Source organism: Triturus cristatus, chromosome 7 (genome assembly GCF_964204655.1).
Source record: "Triturus cristatus chromosome 7, aTriCri1.1, whole genome shotgun sequence".
Classification (NCBI taxonomy): domain Eukaryota; kingdom Metazoa; phylum Chordata; class Amphibia; order Caudata; family Salamandridae; genus Triturus; species Triturus cristatus.
Window position 1 is genome coordinate 1454062392 of NC_140590.1, and position 20237 is coordinate 1454082628.

A 20237-nucleotide genomic window follows, 5' to 3' on the forward strand; every position below is an offset into this window, starting at 1 on the left:
TTCTCATTTTTGTAAGGAAGTTGAACAAATTTACAATCCATTTACTTATTCTAGAATCAAGGACCTCAACACTAACCCTATTACAGCACAAGTTCCTACTCCAGATCCTAATTTACTGGACAAAAATCTTCCACCCACACTCAGCAAATTCTCATCTGTCACTGATGCAGAAGTCCTTAATCTACTCAAGTCGACCAAATCAGGATCACCTCGAGATCCTAGTCCCCCATTGATTCTTAAAAAGATTCCAGTTGCTATTGTCTCTTATCTCACTATCAACTTTAATGGGATGTTCAGTTCTGGGACCTTCCCTAAATTGTGGAAAAAGGCCTCCATTCTGCCACTTCTTAAGGAACGTAATCTGGACCCAGATAATCCAGCGAACTATCGCCCTATCTCAAGATTGCCATTTCCTGCAAAGTTAGTGGAAAAACATATTAATTCACAACTGACACAGTTCATTGAAGATAATCAGTGACTGGACTCCCCACAATTCGGATTCAGAGCCAAACACAGCACAGAGATGGCTTTAATTAAGGCTACAAATGAAATAAAAACTATTCTGGATAAAGGAGGGTCTGCAGCACTTATCCTCCTCAATCTGTCGGTGGCGTTCGACACAGTAGATCATGCTACCCTTATTGATCGCCTTAAAGAATTGGGCATCACTTTCAAAGCTCTCGACTTACTCCAGTCATTCTTAACAGACAGGGGCACTCGGTTATGTTGGAAAATTTCACATCCAAGTCCTTCTCCCTCCCTTGTGGGCTCCCTCAAGGATCTTCCTTGAGTCTCCTACTTTTTAATATTTATGTTATTGAACTCTCTTCCCTGATCAGATCCTTTGGGTTCTCTCCCACTTTGTACACGGACGATCCGCAGATTGTCGCATCGGCCTCCAATAATGTAGAATTCAACACTTCCCAGTTTCACAACTGTATGAGAGCAGTCAGCAACTGGATGGGTAAGCATTGCCTTAAACTGAACTCGGAGAAAACCGAGGCATTCTTTTTGGCAATAAACCCCAATTTTGGAACCCAGCATGCTGGCCTACGGCGTTAGGAACCCTCCCCATCCCGGTCCAAAAAGCGAAAAATCTGGGCATAGTCATTGATGACAAACTGAACTTTAATAAGCATATCTGCTCGTCATCTCCTCCAGTTTCGATACTTTGAGAATGATCAAGAAGATTCTCCCTTTCATTCCCCTTACCTCTAGAAAAACAGTTATTTCCTTACTAATTCTTTCCAAACTGGATTATTGTAACGGACTGTACGTTAATCTCCAAAAACTGTACGTAAGGAAATTACAGAGTGTTCATAATGAGGCGGCAAGACTTATTCTTGATCTGTCCAAGTTTCATCCTGTTTCAGCTTCCATCAAGAAGCTCCACTGGCTTTCAGTGGTTAACCCCATTCAATTCAAGGCACTGTTCCTTACCAACAAAGCCTTACATGACCCTGGTCCCAGATAACTCAAAAAATCCTTCTCTTGGCACATACCCAATCGAGACCTACGATCAAAAAATAAACTGATGATCTCTCGCCCCAGACTTAAGAGACTCAAATGGGGGGCAGCTGTTTCTCTTCTGAAGCCTCGGCACTATGGACCAGTCTGCCCATAAATATCAAAGCAGCTCCCACTTTATTGAGTTTTAAGAAATGTTAAAAAAACATGGCTTTTCAATGCCGAGCTTCCTCTTGTTCCTGTTACACTGCAATACCCAACTTAGCGCTAAGACATCGGGTATTCATGCGTTTTAGAAGTTTTATAACATAACATAACTGAACTATGTAAAGGTGGATCTTAGGAATACTTGTTGGTTTGAAAGTGGTTGTTCAGGCTAGCCTTGGTCACATGATAGAATAAATAGGGTGATAGCATGACTGTGCAGGTAGCAGAGGACATCTCGGAAGGAGCATCATTCTAGCATCTCTACCTGAATTCCAGGTATCCTCTCAACATGTGCTGCACCATCCTTCTCTACCAGGACCAACAAAGTGTGGATGGAGCCGGGAGATGATACCTGGAGAGGAAAGTGGGTAAAACCAAATAGCATTAGGGTACAAAGAAATACATATAAGTGCCAACCACATTTGCCACACTCTACATTCACCCCACTATCACACATAAATAGCCTGGCCTTGAACACAAACTGCCATCTCTCCTTCCACACATCCGTGCGCACACTCCCACAAGCACAAACACACAAAGATTTGTGCTTCTGGTATCCACAGCTTCCTCATGCAGACATTGCCTACTACTTTAATAATAATAATAATACTGGAGCTTGTAAAGCGCGACAGCTACCTCAAACAGAGGTGTCCCGGCGCTGTAGCAGCAGGCATTGCGCGCAGGGGGGCCACGGCACTACAAAAAAGAACCCGTCCTAATCCGCCCTAAAGAGCCATGTCTTCAAGGCCTTTCTGAAGCAAGTCTCTCATTTTACCTGGCGGAGGTTCCCCGGTAGGGCATTCCACATTGTGGCAGTTCTAACTGTGAATGCTCTACCACTCAGATCAGATGTGCTTTCGCAAAACGGGGAGTACACAGCAAGTTTTGAGAGTTCTACCTCAGAGCTCGATTTTACTTATAGCAACATAGTCTTTGCTTGAGATAGCCGGGACATTTTCCATTGAGAGCCCGGTAGGCCAAAGTCAAGGCCTTGAATTTGATTCTTTTGGCTACTGGGAGCCAGTGGAGCTCTTGTAGATGCAGAGAGACATGGTGTCAAAAAGGTATGCGTCTAACCAGCCTCGCAGCCGCATTCTGTACCATCTGAAGGCGGCAGATAGAGTATTTAGGGAGGCCAAGATATAAGCCATTTGCGTAGTCGAGCCTGGATGTGACTGTGGCATGGACTACGGATTTGCGGCAATCTTCCGGTAGGAAATGTAGAAATTTCCGGAGATTTCTAAGTTTACTGAAACATGTGGTGGTGACCTGATGGATTTGGGCCAAGAAGGAGAGGTCGGCCTCCCATCTCACACCCAAATTTCCGATATTTGTGGCAGGAGACGGGGGTGGACCCATTTCTGATGGCCACCACAGATCTGGAGCAGGCACTGGGCCTTTTCCGAAAAACAGAACTTCTGTCTTCCACGCATTAAGTTTTAATTTATTTGTATTCATCCAGAGTGCTATGTCTCGCAGACACCCTTTAAAGTTCTTGAAAGCAGCTACCGTCCGCTCTTGAAAAGGGAAAATCACCTGGGTGTCGTCAGCGTAAGAAATCGCTTTCACTCTCCAGTTGGCGATCAAAGAAAAAAGCGGAGCTAGGTAGAGATTAAAGAGTAAAGGGCTCAATGCTGAACCTTGAGGGACACCACACCAAAGATGTTTGGGTTTTGATACAAATGGTTGTAGGGTGAATCTCTGAGTGAGACCGCTGAGATATGATGTCAGCCAGGTCAGCACCTTCCCCTCAAAGCCCGCCTCTTGTAGTCTCTGGATCAATATGGTATGGTACTACTTTGCCTTACTTCACATCCACAATGTTTTGACACACACACAGCATCATCATCACCTTTTGGCAGTGTTCTCATCCCTTTCATACATAAACATTGTCTACCCTCTCGCACAGACCCTTACCCCTAGCAGACATATACCACCATAGTCTGCTATGCCTATATAAATCACTCCACTTGTGAAATAAAAAGATCATTGGTCTTCCTATCAGCACAGAAATGTCATCCCCAATCCCACACTTGGGTGTGTTCAACTTACACACCATACCCAACTATTGTCTTCTATTCCCAGCACATCAACCTCATTAATTCACAGTCACTTCTATCTGCCGCTATACTCCTACTAGTCTGCTTCTCTTCACTGCAAGTATAAGGCTTGTTTCTTCCAATCAATGCTACTGTTTTACCAGAGGCATATACCATGGTACTGTGAGTAATCCTCCGCCCTTACATTTCAAGCATGGGATCACTTTACAGCAGTCCTGCCTCCTGCCTGCCATAAATCCATCAATCTTATTATCATACAGGTTCCTGTGCTGGGACATGTATGGCTCCCTCATCAGTCTGACTCTCACCTGCACAGTCCGAAGCGTTGCATACAGGGTGGGTGACGGCAGCTTCTTCCTTGCATCCATAATAATGAGAAGTCCAAGGCTCTTCACATCCTTCCTGTGAAATAACAGATGGTCATTCAAAGTTTTACTTGAGGAAATAACTTTCATTTCCACAAGAAAACATCCACCCCCCTGCCCTAAACCACTTCAGCTGTCCAACCAAACAAAGATCTTGGCTTACTCGATTTGCTTTTGGAGAGATCATGTGTAGTACCATATTAGATTCACAGGTGGGTTACTCTCATAGTTAGGTGTTGAAATAAGGTAAGAACAAATGTTTAAAAAGCAAACAAACACTGACATTTGTAAGCAATAGTTTAGGGAACTAACTTTAACTTGTGCCCATGTCTTGCAGTGCCTATTACCACACATACAACATCACTCATGAGATGGTGAATGACATCACCGATTTCGACACTGAAGACAGCCCAAAATGACATAATTAATAACATCACTGGAGACATCTCATATGACCTCATCCATGATACTGCTATTCACATTACTCTATAAACTCTTACATCATTTTTAAAAAGGAAAGGCATTAAGTCATATCCAGCACAGAGTTAATGTCTGTTTCTGTGGGAGCACAGAACTGAACAAGGGTGAGCCCTGGAGGCAAGTGTTGTTAACATGATGTAAGTTCTATAACACACCATTTACAAACCAGTAAAGTTTGGGGTGCAATTAGTAATCCATGTTAAACAAAACAAAGGTCGAGTGCGCCTGATGTGGGTTTTAAAACCAAGTTTCATATTAGGCTGTGGCTTAACGCCAAAGCCTGCTACAAAAAACCTGTGAGAAAACCAAAGCCTTAATTATCCACCAGTGCATATAGGGGCCCATGCCTATTTTATATAGCTTCTCGATAGTTCTATAGACAAATTCTATGTCAAGAGGATGTTTATAAGCTGTGGGTGTTTATTTCCTACACTCAGTAGAAAATGTAGAGGCATTGCAGACTGTTGGATAATATTCACATTGTGGTTCTTAGCATGAGTCTAAGGTTGTATGCAGAGGGCTCATCTCAGGAATGTGAGTAGTGTACTTTACCAAACTACGAAGGGTTGCCAATAAGCCTTACTCAAAGTGATTTTCACCATATTATCTGAAATCACTTCTTCCGACATACCTTTCCGAAAACAACATCCTCTGATAAACTAATAACAACCTCAGAAGTCATACCTCCAACCATCTGCAACTCTGTTTACTTAGTTTATTAATCTATATAAACAATGACACACAGCTCTTTCCTAGGAAGATTTGAGAATGGAGACATCAAATGAATGGTCTGTTTCCTCCAAGGACCCTGTTGTTACTCCACTGAGCCCACAGGAAAAGTTAGTATACACCCTGGCAGACATTATCACTCTTGCCGCCGACCTTATAAGCCCTTAACTATCTATCATTGCATTGATGACAGACAACCAAATGTCCTCTCTAGTTTTCTTGCTGTGCTTGAGATACCCACATGGCCTTCATAGCATAGCATGGTAATATCCTTGCAGAGCCCATCAGGAGGTCCAATTTTGTTTCCTGTCATCACAATTCCATTATCCATCATAAATTCCTCCTTGAGCTTACCAAATTTTGCAAACTCTCCTTCCTGGTATATCTCACAACTACTTTCCAACTTTTTCAATTCAACATCCTTCTTCATTTCTTGAATCCACCTACTTTTTGTTAAGATATATTTTTTTGAACCACCCACTACTTCTAATATATTCACTTGTGTCAAGGCAACCTCCAATTCTTCCTTTTATTTGTCATCTTCCTCAAACTCAGTATTTAGTGGGTTACTTGGACAACCCATCTCTTTGTCTGTTCATCCTACCCCGAGTAGGATCAGTGTTATACTGGTGAGACTGCATCTTTGAGGTCAATCTTTCAAGCCTGGCAGTTAAACATACCCCACCATCCCAAATCCCCATGAAGCTAACCTATTTGCCAGGGCTTTGTTGTCATATCTAATAACATACCTTGTATCCTACTGTACCTCACATACACTCTGTAGTGTTCTATTGTTCAAGTGCATGACAACAGCTCATGCTCAACCTCAAAATAATTTCTTCCAGGGGAAGTTAAAGTTCTTAATACATAAGGCACCACTCATTTGTCTTTTCCCTCTAAAGAAACTGCACCTTGTGCATATTTGCTTGCCTCCACTAATATCAAGCGTTCTTCCACTATTATAAACAGTTTCAAACAGGACACCTGCACAATTTCATTTTTGATCAATTTAAAACATAAATTTTGTTCCTGTCTCGATTTTTTTTTTTACATTCTTCTTTAGTAATGTCCACAATGACCCCATTTTACTTGCATAGTTTTCTATGAACCTGGCACAAAACTGAGTGAGTCGCATGAAAGACAACTGTTCATTGTATTTGGTCCTGATGCTTTGATAATTGCAATCCCATGGTCATGCTTTGCTGTATCCCTTCGTTACAGATTTTGCGAACTGAGTATTCTCCACATGCTGACCAAATTTAAATTTGTGGAATTTGATAGCCTAACCAACTTTTGTAATACTGTCAAGACTTTTCTGCTCTTTTCAAGTTCTCATATTGCTCCTCCCTGTTCTTTTTTAGGCGTCATCTTCAAAGGGTATTGCTCCACTTGGGCCATCCAAAACCCTGCTCATTATTCGTTGGAAAACTGAATAGGAACCAGCATTCTTTTGCACTTAAATGTGCCTTTTAGAGCTAAAAATGCAGTACAATGTTTTGAACTGTCCTCTGGTTCTTTCTGATGGTATGTAATAGTAAGATCAAAGGTGAAAAATATTTCACCTACACCACAAAAGCCAGAATCTCAGGCCGATTAGTAAGAAAAGAAGGGGCAATTAATATAGATTCAGCCAAACATCTAAGTTCTACGCATAGCATGAAATCTCTCTTACTTTTTAGCAAAATTACAACATGTGACAACCGATCAGAACTCTCAATTAATTCATTTATTTCCTTTTTGCATAAATCCTGTAAAAGCCCCCTCCATTTACTACTGTAATACAGTGGCACATTCCTCAGCTGTTGCCCGATACGAATAGCATCTTCTTTGATTACTAATTAGTGCTTGCATCTTCATATTTTTTCTTAGACACTCTTAAACACTATTGAATTTTTTTTAAAGTTCAAACTCCATTCGCTCTTATGACTTCCCTCCATGAACTTGCTAAAAAACATATATACTGGGGTGTCTGCCCTAAGGATTAACCTTATCCCCAACTTCTGATGTGGCTACACTTATTCATCTCATTCTCTTGCTTTTTAACTTCAAATTGGTTTAAAAAAACTTCCAAAGAACATCTGCCAGGATGATAGCCAATATGGATCAATTCCTCCCTCGTCAGACAGTTCCTTACCAACAAACGTATACCATGCATGTGAGTCCACTATGGTGTACACATTCACTTAATCTATGGGTAAATCCCAGTGGACTAATCCCTTCACTCCCTTTTTTCTAACCCCTTTTTAACTCCACGTTCACACAAAACATCAGCAGCATTCTGCACATCACCTTCATCATCAATCACACAGCTTACAAGTCGATTGACATTTTTTGCATACTCTCTCTAAATGACCATTACATTACAATAGTTACAACTCTTTTTTATAGCTACACATTTTTTTAATTGCCAAATGATTAAAACTGCCACAGCAGTAATAGCCCCTTTGCCTCTTTGTTTCCTGAGACCCTGCTACCTGCGACCCAGCTACTCTTGTTCCACTCTTCCTTACTTTATTCTTCCCATCCTTCTTATTCCTTGAAATAGCATTCACTGATCCACAACTTTATTTTCTTATTTCCTGAACATATTACTCTGCAAGCTCCAGGCAGAACTGCTGCTTTAAGAGTCGTTGCATTATTTGACAACAATCTTTCTTGAACCTTCCAGGATTTAGACTGCACTAAAATCTTGAAAAAATGTGTCACACATAATATTTTCAAAGCCACATGGGACAGGCAGCACTTATCAGTAATTTCACCTTCCCTCTGACCCCTTTAAATAATTCCGTGCCATTGAAGCACATTGTATGACTTGTTATGTCTTTTCTGTGTCTATGTAACAGCTACTTGATACATTTCTATGTATCTCCAAAGGTGGTAGGTTTCTGAATTAATTTAATTATTAGCAAAAACACACTAAAAAACATAAAGAAGTCACGAGTATCTATGTATGTAGATACAGATACTTAAGGAGCAGCTTTATTCTTTACCTTCATGCATACAATATGAGCAGTACCTTTAATAGTTCAGTCAGCAGCAAACTGAAGTAATTACATGAATTGCTACTGCATCAGGATCATCACTGTTATTTCGTTTTTCTGTGTCTGTTGCATTAGAATCAGTGTAAGAGTATCATAGTTGAGCATACGGATGCAGGTTCGAAATGGCTGCCATATGTACCAGTCTGACCTCTTGCACAATGCCTGACTTCCAAACTATAGGAGATAAACCCCACTCTACTGGCATCACTTGCCAGGTAGGAAGCAGCAAGGCCTGACAGTACAGGGGTAGGGAACTTCACTCAACTTACTTTACAGAGGCCAGGTCAGACTCATTCCACCAGGCACATCTCAATATCCAGCACTTCAACAGTCCAACACCACATTCCATGTTCCTTGATTAAACCACCACATCCATGCACACTCACCACACTGAGTTTGACATTTATTTCACCATAGGGCGCTGTCCATAGCTGTTCTACCTGGCTTATCATGGAGATTACAGTGTTCACAGGAGTAACTTAATTTTCCAGTTGGAGAGCAATTGTACCTGATGTCTTCAGACACCAGTCACAGGTCCCGGTGATTAGCATGAGTACTGCTCAGTAACTATAGGTTGTTCCAAATTACTCTTCTGCAGAGCTCAACTAATATGCTGCATGCCCTTGTTTCGTTTTTGACATATGTTAGGGGATTAAAGCCCATAGTGCAAACATATTTGGGCGACATCCATATCATAGGTGTCAGCCTTCTTTACCAATATACCTCTTTGCGATTGCAAAATTGTTCGGTTCTGCATATCATACTGTTTGCGAATGCAAAAGGGCTTGGTACGTCCATCCCCTTTGTCTTTTTACTTTGCAGCGGTGTTCTTCATTCAAATCCAGAGTCCGATTAACAAAAGACTTGCGTTGTCCTTGCATCATGTAAGGTGACACAAAGCAAGCACATAAGTGGGATTTACTAAGCCACGAAAAGCTACCTTGTGTGGCTCTGTGTGGTAACGAATGGCTGCCCATTTCACTGCCTTGGATTACCTCGTGGCAGGGAGGCGTTCTATAGGCAGTGTGTGGGAGTTCCCAGATTTACAAAAGTTGCAAACCTGGTAATGCTTCAAAATGTTACACTTCCCAAACTCATGCGTAATGAGGAAAAATATTTTTATTTCTGATGCGGAATGCATCACACACAGTAAAAGGAAACTATCTTGAAGGATTGTGCAGGAAGGCTTCCCTTCCTGAACTAAAACAATCCTTCTCATAACACAGGCATTCTTGCACCACAGTGCGAGGGTGCCTGAACAGGCTCTAGGCAGAACACAGGTTGCCTGCGCCAGGAGACAGCAGACATATCTTTGTAAATATGGTGCATTTCAGATGTCTCCCTTACACATGTGCAGCGCATCAAGTTGCCTTCCTGCGCTGCCTGAAATGTTAGTAAATCTGCCCTCTAGTGACTACTTATTCAGGCCAAGTTGGGGATCTATACCTAGTGCTTCTAAGGGCGGAGAAGTAAAGTATGTAATAGAAAGCAGACTAGGGGAAAGAAGAAATGTAGGACAGGAAATAAGCTTTTGTTTTATTTTATTTTATTAAAAGTGTTTAAAGGGTCTTTCCATTGGGATAGCATAGTCACTTCATGGAGCTGTGTAGACAGAATTGGCATTGCCTAGAGTAAAATTGTTTGCAGAATTCAGAACTCAGTTGCATCATTGACAGTCAATAAGAGCCGCAGTAACACACCTATACAGCCTCCAAAGTTCTAAATTGGTTTCCAGCTAAACCTGGGTCAACATTAAGTAACCTGAATGGCAAAACCTATGCTCTCTGTCACTGCCTATCCACAGTCTGTGGGTTCAGGGGCAGTATGACTGTGGGATAGCTGTGCACACTCCCTTCGTTTACACATGCACTGATCTGACGTGTGGGTCTGACGTGTGGGTATGTTGAGGAGGAATAACTGAGGAATGCATCATCATTTAGATGTCACTGTGCTCTGGCTTGTTATCAAAAAGACGGTGTTTTATTATTCCCACCTTAAATTTTTTAAATTAATTTTACATTCAATGTAGGTTTGCTTCATATAAATGCTTTAATGTAAAAGTACACGATATGGAAGATGAAAATCTCTAGAAGTACGGGTACTGTCAGACATGAGAGGACGATGTCAGGAAAACCCAAAAAAGCGTGAAACACAGGACACTTAACTTTTCTTCAGAGTGGTCCTGGAACTCAGGAATTCCATACCACTCGCTATGACGAAAGCTCGTACTCTAAAGCTAATCAAGAAAAAGCTCATTACCTTTCAAATCAACAAAACACAAAGCTATCAGCAGTTGACCATAGGCTCTGCACCTCAATCCCCATCACATTTATTTTAGTAAATAGTCCTGTGCATCCTCTTCCAGCACCTGCCGCTGTTTAGTGCCACTGGAGACCAGAGATTAAAATATATGCCAAAAGGAAGGTGCACCAGAAAGAGATTCAATACTGCCAGTGTCAGTTCATCATCTTCTTTTATTGAAAATTATAGATCATAAGCTTTGAAATCAGCCAACGTGTTTTGTTCCTTTTCAAAGTAGGAACTTCGCCAGGGTTCCAACTATTAAATTATATATTCATGTATATTGGTAAGGGTCACAGTAACAGCACCAGGATTGTCACCCCAATATCAGGGTGTAAGGAAGGTTCCTGTTCCGGCTCAAGATTCGAGTCCTCGGGATTCCCGGCGTGGGCAGGATCACCTTTCACATCAAGAAGGTGGTACGCTGTGAAAGGAATAGTGAGTCCAACCTACCTTTACAACATCTACTGCACCAGACAATGCTGAATTGAAACATCTTAATGGAACTCAATTGACACCCCTTGTTGGCTTGCACCATTTTCAAAACCAGACACATCATTTACAAAGCCCTCATGATCAGTACCCCTGCTTATCTTGCAGACAAGCTCACCACCTCGGTTGGTTCTCAGCACACCCCCAGACAGAACACCATCAGGCTGTAGACTAGACAGTATAAATAAAATACAAGACAGCCGGCCTTTTACATCTATGCACCCAGGACCTTGAACAGCATTCTTGTATCCATCAGGACTGCTGAGTGCTGCACCAATTCAAGAAAGAGTTGAAGAGTCACCTATTTAAAGAACACTAAGGGCTTTATTACGAGTTGGGTGGATTGTTAGAGCAAAGACGCCAGCTGAACTGCCGACACCACCAGCACACTGCAGACAGCCGGGTGTCATGGTTGGGGAAAAAGCAGCTGCCATAGGGTAGTACAGCGGAGTTCAACTGCTGTCCGTATTACGAGTTGGCTTTCTGATGAGCCGACCGTGGTGGTGGGACCGCCAGTTTCAAGTTGGCAGAAACTAAGGTTTTGGGGTATGTGCTCACCCTTTTTCTGTTCTTTCCATCAGAGTTCGACGTGGATCCTTTTCTTCAAGTCCCCCCTTCACAGGAGCATCTTCACCCCGAGGATTACCACCTTGTTTGCGGCGATATAAAGATGAGTCCTTTTTGTGCCATACACCCATTGCCTGGACTGCCCATATATGGGCGAGACACCGACAATGGGTAGATGGTATTTTTCCACATGTATCATACATATGTGTGCATTTGACACATATCCGGTCAAAATGATTAACCCGGCATGAATACATATGGAAAAATAATCACCACTGCCACAAGATCTCCACAGCCACACTGCCGGCACGGTGGAAAGCTCGTAATACGGCAGTCTGAAGACCGCCGGCACTGTGGTCTACTGGCAGATGTGGACGCTGTAGAAGCGGTGTTTGGGCCATCAAACTCATAATAAGGCCCTACATCATAATGCTTTAACTTTCCATCACCCTGCTTCATCTCCTACTACTTGTTGACTTTATGCTTGTCTTTGACACTGTACAATGCACCACTGCCTTTTGGCTACGTTTACACTATTGAAATACTATATATACATATATTGATCATCCTACTGTTGACTTTTCTTGTTTTTGCCTCTGACAATCCCTCTTGCTGGATGAAAGCTTAACTGTACGTTTCTCAATATTCAATGTTGTTTATGGTGGTTTCCTCATTTCTCATGTTTAATGGACATTGTCCTGATGATTGTTTTTCTCCTCAGTAGAAAGTTCTATCAAATGTGTAAAGAGATCTGAAGCTCATAAGACCTGGTCCAGGGTTTTATACAACTTTGTAAATAGATAAATCTCTTTTGTGATTTTGTCGTACTCACTAGATGTGCCATGTCACTTGAGATGATGTAATTAGAGTAAATGATCATGTTTTATCCCTTAACACCCCTGTGTTTTTCTTAAAATAACATGAGTATTTAAAGTTGCATACAATTTAGGATCTGTTCATTGCAGCCAGACCACAAGGATCACTTTCAAACCCTGCACCGCTAAAAATCTTTAAAGATATCCTTCACTCAGGCTGTGCAGGGGGGGAGACAGATGCTTAGTCAACATGTCATGAACTAGGTTCATTCCCACCCGAGCTCAAAATCTCCTACATTAGGCTTCGCCACAAAAAAATAAAACTAAGCCCATCTAACCCAGCAATCTACAGGCCCATATCAAGTGGACAATACTTAGGGAACAAATGTAAGCATCATGAGGCATTGCTATTATTTTTAAGTAGTGTTTTATGTGTAAACTAGATAAACTTGCTTTTCCAGACTGTGAATCTATTTGTTCTTTCATTGTTTCTAAGTATTAACTTTACATTGTCTGGAGCCCTTAACTATCGTCCACCAGGAAATGCAGCTAACTGGAGCTCTAGCATCTCTGATGTTCTCAAGTCACCCATTCTTAAATTCTCAAACTTCGTTATACTTGGAAACCTCAACATACACTTTCATAAAGCAGACTGTATCATAGCCACATCTGTTATAGAGGTCCTTGCTGGCCTTAATGTTCATCTTATTTTGAACTCCTCTACTCACACAGCCAGCCATATGCAGGATCAGATATTTACTAATTTTAGTGGTTTGCAAACCGATCAGTCTATTCTTTTAACATGGATGTATCACTAGGCTGTTCCTTTTATCGTTGTTGAGCCAATCCGGACCACAGTTGAGAGAAGCCCCGGAGACATCCCAGGGTATGAGTTGGTCAAAGCTCAATGTTTTAGACCTTAACTCCTTACTTGAAGCTAACTGTCCCACTTTAGGTGAGTCAGTAGAAGGGGATGCTCACACCCTAGATTCTTGGAGCAGACTCTAGGGCCCACTCCTAGCAAAAAACTCTATCAAACTCTCCTCCTGACCTGTGGTTCAATGAGTCACTTCACCAAACCAAAAAGTTGTGTCAAAAATTAGAAAGGGGTTGGCATATAAGTTACACTCATGATGATAAATTGAGATGCAAAATGGCTTTTAAAACAATATAAAAAATAATGTAGGATTGCCAAATCTAAATATTATTCAGATAGGATCACAGCAACTAAAATCTGACCTAAAATTCTATTTATTTTAGTTAAGAATCTAGCAGATTTTGCTAGTACTGCTCCTGCTACTCCCCTCACACAAGTCGAATGTAATGAAATCTTTTATTTATTTCTTAGAAAAGTATCAGACATTCAGGCATCATTTGGAGATGTTAACCTCCATCTTGACCAGCGATTCCAGAGATTTTCTGGAATCACTCAATCTGGCTCAACTCTCACAATGGGTTCACCTTCCCACGCATCAGGGAGGCCATCTATTAGATCCTATTTGTTCTAATTACCCCATACAGGCCGACCAGCCTCGGCCGGTTTCTTGGTCAGACCACTTTCTTGTCTGTTTTTCATGGGAGGTTTTGCAGCAGAAGGTGCCGCTGGAGTCCAATTTGCCCCCAATGTTTTGTAAAATTGATCCTCAGCATTTTAATAGTGCCTTAGTTTCTTTGCGGCCTATTTGTCAGCAGGACCTGGAAGAGTGTTTGTTGGGGTTCACCAAATGGATCTCTAATTCAGTGATTGCGCATTCTTCATCTCGTACTTCTAGGCTCGCTAGAGATTCCCCCTCCAAACCCTGGTTCTCACCGGAGCTCTGCCTATTGAAACATGATTGTAAGGTATTGGAGAGACTATGGCGTGCTAATAACTACTGCTCACTGGCGAAACAGGTGCTTAGAACTAAACAAATGGAATATTATAGGGCGATTACTGAAGAAAAAAATCGGTATTTTTCCTTGTGCATTTTTCAAGCGAATAATAATTCGAAAGAATTTTTTTCCATTGTACAAAGCTTTGTGGCTCCTCGTGCCCAGGTCTGTTCGGCACCAATCTCGGAAGCTTGGTGCAATGTTCTGGCCAAGTTCTTCCTTGACAAGATTCAGGCTATCCAGGCGGCCTTTTCCACCGGTCTCCCGGGACCTATGGCTCCATCTTTTCCTTCTGGATCCTTAGCTGGCCTTACTCATAAATTACTTGCTTTTTTTCCAGCAGAGCTGTCTTGTACCCTTAGAATCCTCAAGGGTCTGAAATCGGGTTCTCCTGCTGATCCTTGTGCAGCCAGGCTGTTAGCCCCAGCTGCTGATATTATTAATCATGAGGTCAACAACATTGTTAACTTGTCCCTGTTAGAGGGGCGGGTGCCTGTTACGTGGAAGCAGTCTATGATTCTTCCTCTTTTAAAAAAGCCTTCACTTAACTCTTAGTCCCCAGTAAATTACCGGCCAATCTCTCTTCTGCCAAGCTTGGCAAATGTCTGTGAGAAGGTAGTTACGAGTCAACTCACGGCCTTTATTGAAGATGCTGGCCTGCTGAACCCTGCGCAGTCGTGCTTTCGAGCGGCCTATAGTACAGAGAATGCGTTGATAGAGGTTTCGGAAATCATCCGCGAGTGTCTGGATGCCGGAGGGAGGGCAGCCTTGATTATGCTGGACCTCTTGGCGGCATTCAACACGGTGCCTCATCCCCTTCTCCTTGCTCGCCTCTCAGAAATTGGCACTGCCGGTTCCGCTCTGGGTTGGCTCACTTCCTTCTTGTCCAACAGGTCGCAGCAGGTCTGGCTTCCACCTTGTGTCTCAGCTTCTCAGCCAGTTCCCACAGGTGTTCCGCAGGGATCTTCTACTTCTTTATGGCAAATTTCCTCCTAACTTTAGAGAGTCATTATGGCCGGCGGAGTTTCCCCTGCCTAGTATGTCAGACAATGCTGTAAAAAATCTGGCCGTTTGGTTTGAGGAGAACTTATCCTTTGCTACCCAGATTAAGAAATTGGCGGGGTCCTGTTTTGGCATTTTGAGATCCTTGAGGAAGATTCAGCCTCTTCTCCCTAAGGATGCGAGGGAAACTGTAGTCTGTGTGTTGATTCTTTCTCGCCTAGACTATGCTAATGCACTTTACGTCGGGTCCCCCGGCTATTTGGTGAGGAAGCTCCAGGTGGTGCAGAATTTAGCGGCCCGCCTCCTCCTGGATCTCCCCAGAAGAAGTAGTGTGCGCCTTCACTTACGCTCCCTACATTGGCTTCCTATGGAGGCGCAGATTAAATTTAAGGTTGTGTCTATTGCCCATTCCGCCCTGTATGGTCGGGGACCCAGCTATTTGCAGAAGAGATTCTCCTTTTACCTACCGTCAAGACAACTGCGCTCTGCATCCAAATTGCTGGTTCAGGCCCCCCGTTTCATCTGCCAAAGGTTCCTTTTTCGGAAGGCGGCTCTTGGTTGGAACGCCTTGCCTTTGGCTATACGTAGTATTCAAGACACTCGAATCTTCAAGAAAAAGTTGAAAACCTTCCTGTTCTAATATTTAGAATCATGATCTATTTCAGGTTTCGTGCCGAGACACTCTTTGGAGTAGCTGCGCACGCTACAAATTCATATAACATAACATAACATAACATTTGAGGGGGGCTCCTTGGAGAGCCCTCCTGAGGCTGCCTCTAGTTTCATTTGTGCACCAAACCTTTTCCAGTCCCTAGATGTGACTTTATTTAGCTCTCTATCAGCCACTATTAGAAAAGGCTCACCTCTTGACCCTTGCCCCCCTTCAGTACTTGGCAAGCTTGCGCTACCAGCTCTGGAGCAATTCACCCAGCTGTTAAATTTCTCCTTGTCAAAACTTATTTTTCTGCATGCTTGGAAGCATGCTCTAGTCACACAACAACTAAAAAGGTTATCTGGACCCTTTGGTATGGTCCAATTATAGGCCTATATCACTCCTACCCACATTGGCTAATGTGTTTGAGAAACATGTCAATCTTCAGCTCTCATCCTATGTTGAAGCAAACAGTCTATTACATTCTTCACAATCAGGCTTTAGGTCTGGCCACAGTACGGCATCTACCCTCCTTGGTGTTACAGAATACCTACGCTGCCAACTAGATAAAGGGAGTGCTGCGGCACAGATCGTTTTGCATCTTAGTGCCACTTTTGACACCGTGAGCCAGTCCATCGTATCAACCAGATTTGGAGAAATGGGTGTGCGGGGCTCAACCCTTTAATGGCTGATCTCCTTCTTACAAGACCGCACCTTTCAGGTGCATTCAGGTCATTGCAAGTCAAACCCTCACCACCTAGTTGTCAAAGTACCACAGGGCTTGACCTTGAGCCCCATACTCTTTAACCTGTATGTCAGATTTTTAGCAGAGATCGGTTGAATCTCACAGACTGACTTTATTCTCGTATGCAGATGATACACAAATTGTGGTATCCTTATCATCTCAGGATAACCACAAGGCTGAATCTCTTAACAGCTGTCTTGCCCAAGTTTCATTTTGGATGAATGGAAATTCACTAAAGTTGAATGGGGACAAGACGAAGGTTCTGCTGGTGGGCAATCAACCCTACCTCTTGAGCCCCCATCAGTGGCCATCTGCTATGGGTAGAACTCCTTCACCAGTTCAGGTGGTAAAAAATCTGGGAGTATGGCTCGATGACAAGCTGTCCATGAGACGCTAGATTAATAACGAAGCAGCTACCTGCTTCTGTATCCTTAAGTGGCTAAGGAAAATCTTGGTGTGCCTCCCGTCTCCTGCTCAAAGAACAGTAGTCCAGGGTCTTGTAATATCTAGACTGGATTACAGAAATGTTCTATGACTAAGTGCTGCCATCTCGTTGATTTAATGGCTTCAAACCGTCCATGCGGCTGCACAACTTCTACTCCATCCTCCCCGACTTACGACTGCAGCCAGTATTTTACACACTCTTCACTGGCAGCCAATTGAACATCAGATTCAATTTAAAGCTTTATTCTATATGAATAATTGTCTTTTCAAAGCAGGGCCGTTATAGTTGAGATCCGTGGTGTCCCAGTATACACCTAAACGACAGCTCCACTCTAGTCACTTGGATTTAGCTGCAGTCCCTAGAGTCAAGAGAACCCTCCAAGGTGATCAGGCATTTACATATAGGGGACCCAAACTGTGGAACACTTTCCAAAATCATTAAGAACTTGTAAATCTATGACTGTTGTTCGTAAGCATCTTTAAACATGGCTGTTCCCAACTTTTCATTAATAGTTATCTGAGGCTTCAGTAACTTTGGTAGGATGTGAGAGGATGCCAGTGCTGGGAAACCTTTTTTTAGGTAGCTATGCGTTTTAAAAATGACATGACATCCATCTGGGGTGATGGAAAACTCACAGTGAACAAAAAATGTGTAACTGCCTCAAAAATTCTGGATTTATTTGTTGCATTTGACACTATACACCACCACACTGTCAGCTGGAGCGATGGCATGCCGGAGCCGCAGTGTCTCTGGTCAGTGTGTCAGCCTTGAAGTCTTGGTTCCCTTCTGCCTACTGATAGCAAGAGGTGCTGTATTTATACAGTCTATGTGCGTGTGTTAGCCATTGTTCAGTATGAGGATGACATTGGGGATTAAACTTTGTGCGTCGATGGGAGAGGTGAAGTATACCCCCTGAAGAGTGCACTCATAAATTATTCATATGCACTAAGGATGACGTCTTAGCAATATGATTGGGAAATCCCACCCTTCGGCATGGAACTAGGTGAAAGGTTTAGTCCATAAAAGGCTACAGTCCTTATAAGGCGTTATGTCCCAATAAGGCATTCTGTCCTTATTTGGAGTTATGTCCTTATAAGGTTCATTCATATGAAATGACGAGGTGATGATATAGGGAAAGTGTACAATGTTCCATGGACCTACATTAGGGTACCGATATGAAATATAACAGGCCAAGAGGCAATGCTGTGTAACATAATCATACATAATTATAAAGACATATATCGACATGCACCTAATAAAATCTATACATTTAAATGTTCAGTGGGCAGAGAAGAATGGCAATATTTTTCTTTTTGTAAACTTAGGACGGGTGCATCGTATTGAACAGGTATTTCCACTGTTCCTCATTGTTACTGTATCATTCGTATATTTATTGGAAAATACTTTGCTTTTTTCAGACAGCTTGAAAATTACAACACTTTCATCTCGGTATCTCCCAGTTCCTGAAGTGAGGATCTTGCATGTGTCTTTTATCCTTGGTCTACATTGCCCCAGGAAGCACTTCTTGTCCTTTTAGGGTAATGAGTGTGAGCTGTAAGACCTGGCTTGGAAACCACCTTGTCCTCTAGGCCTCGAGCGGCTCCTGCCTCTTCAGTCAGCGTCACTTTGTTATTCGGTTAGTGAAAGTGTTAATGTAACGTGGAACATAAAGAATCATCCGTGCCAGCACCAAAGAAAGTCCTACTGTGTCTGAAATGAAGGGTGGGAATCGAATCGTGTGAGCTTGCTGTGCCCCTGTTGGCATCGCACAACGTGGGCACTTCTAACTACCCTAAAACAACAACATTCACAAACAGGAGGGATAGTATTATGAGCCCATCCCTACAGGGCGATATAAAAAATATACAAAGCTGCGCCCTGTGAGCCACAGCTGCCCAGTACATAGTTGTGGCAACAAGAACAAATCAAAGAAGCAGAAACAAACAGATCATAACACATACTGTGGAAAAACATCAGTCCTAGCTCCTCAGATTGTCGTATCCAGCATAGCACTTGTGTACCATGACCTGCCAGGAGTTCCATGTCAGACGTAACCATGAACAAAAAACATGTGGAAACTTTCACCCCAGAAACAGTGAAATGATAAGAAAGTGGGAGGGAGGTGTAAAGCATCAGTATTTTCAAAAATAACTATGAATTCGTTACACGCATCACACCATCCATCCTCTGCTTCCTAATTTGCAATTTTAACAAACATTATTTCAGCTCGATCAGATAAAAAGTTATTACATTCATAGCAATGACTCATCGGGTACTTTTTGAAAGTTAACTGGTGTCCTTCAGCTATTTAAAAAGTTTCTAATATTTCCAAGACAGTGTAAACATCCCTATTTGATGGAGTGGGGAAAAGGATTTGTCTGCAACACTTGATTCACTGTGTATAAATTTTGATTTTCAGAACATATTATTCAGAGAGCTTTAGCTATTATAAAAGGGCACTCAGAACACAGTACACTGTGGGGCTTATTTACAAGCCCCTTGTGCTGCCGGTGATTCACATTCGTGACACACCGGCGGCGCACCCTGCTGCATCATATTTACAAGCAAGCACACGTAAAGCCACCTTCTGTGGCTTTACCTGTGCTTGAAAATATTGCCCCTTTTTACGCAACACTTTGCGTGCTAGGGGCGTGACATGGGTGTTGCTGTGGGTGTTCCCATACAACACCCATGTCCACTGATGCATTCCCAGATTTACAACCAACCGTAAACCTGAAAATGCGTCAGAATGCTACGCCACCCCAGAGGTGGCGTAGCGAGGCGCAACGAGGAGAAATCTTTTCATTTCTACTTGCTTTTTCCTCTTTCAATGTGTGCTGCATTCTACAGCACGCATTGGAAGAGGAAATCACCTCAATTGATAGTTTTTTCCCCCATGACACAGGCTTTCTTGCACCATGGTGCAAGAGAGCCTTCACCGGCGCATGGCAGCAGTTTGTGTGCCAGCGCAGGGAAATGCACAGAGGTGCAACATAT

General features: G+C 42.6%; 1 protein-coding gene across 2 annotated transcripts in view; it reads right to left on the bottom strand.

Moving 5' to 3' along the window:
• KIAA1755 (KIAA1755 ortholog) overlaps positions 1–20237 on the bottom strand; it is a 483080-nt gene that overhangs the window by 202109 nt on the left and 260734 nt on the right. For both annotated transcript variants that reach the window (XM_085619206.1, XM_085619204.1), the window contains exons 6-7: positions 4043–4136; positions 1940–2026 (exon numbers count right to left, since the gene is read on the bottom strand). In XM_085619206.1, coding sequence (XP_085475332.1) covers positions 1940–2026; positions 4043–4136 — 181 coding nt within the window. The remainder of the gene's footprint in view (positions 1–1939; positions 2027–4042; positions 4137–20237) is intronic.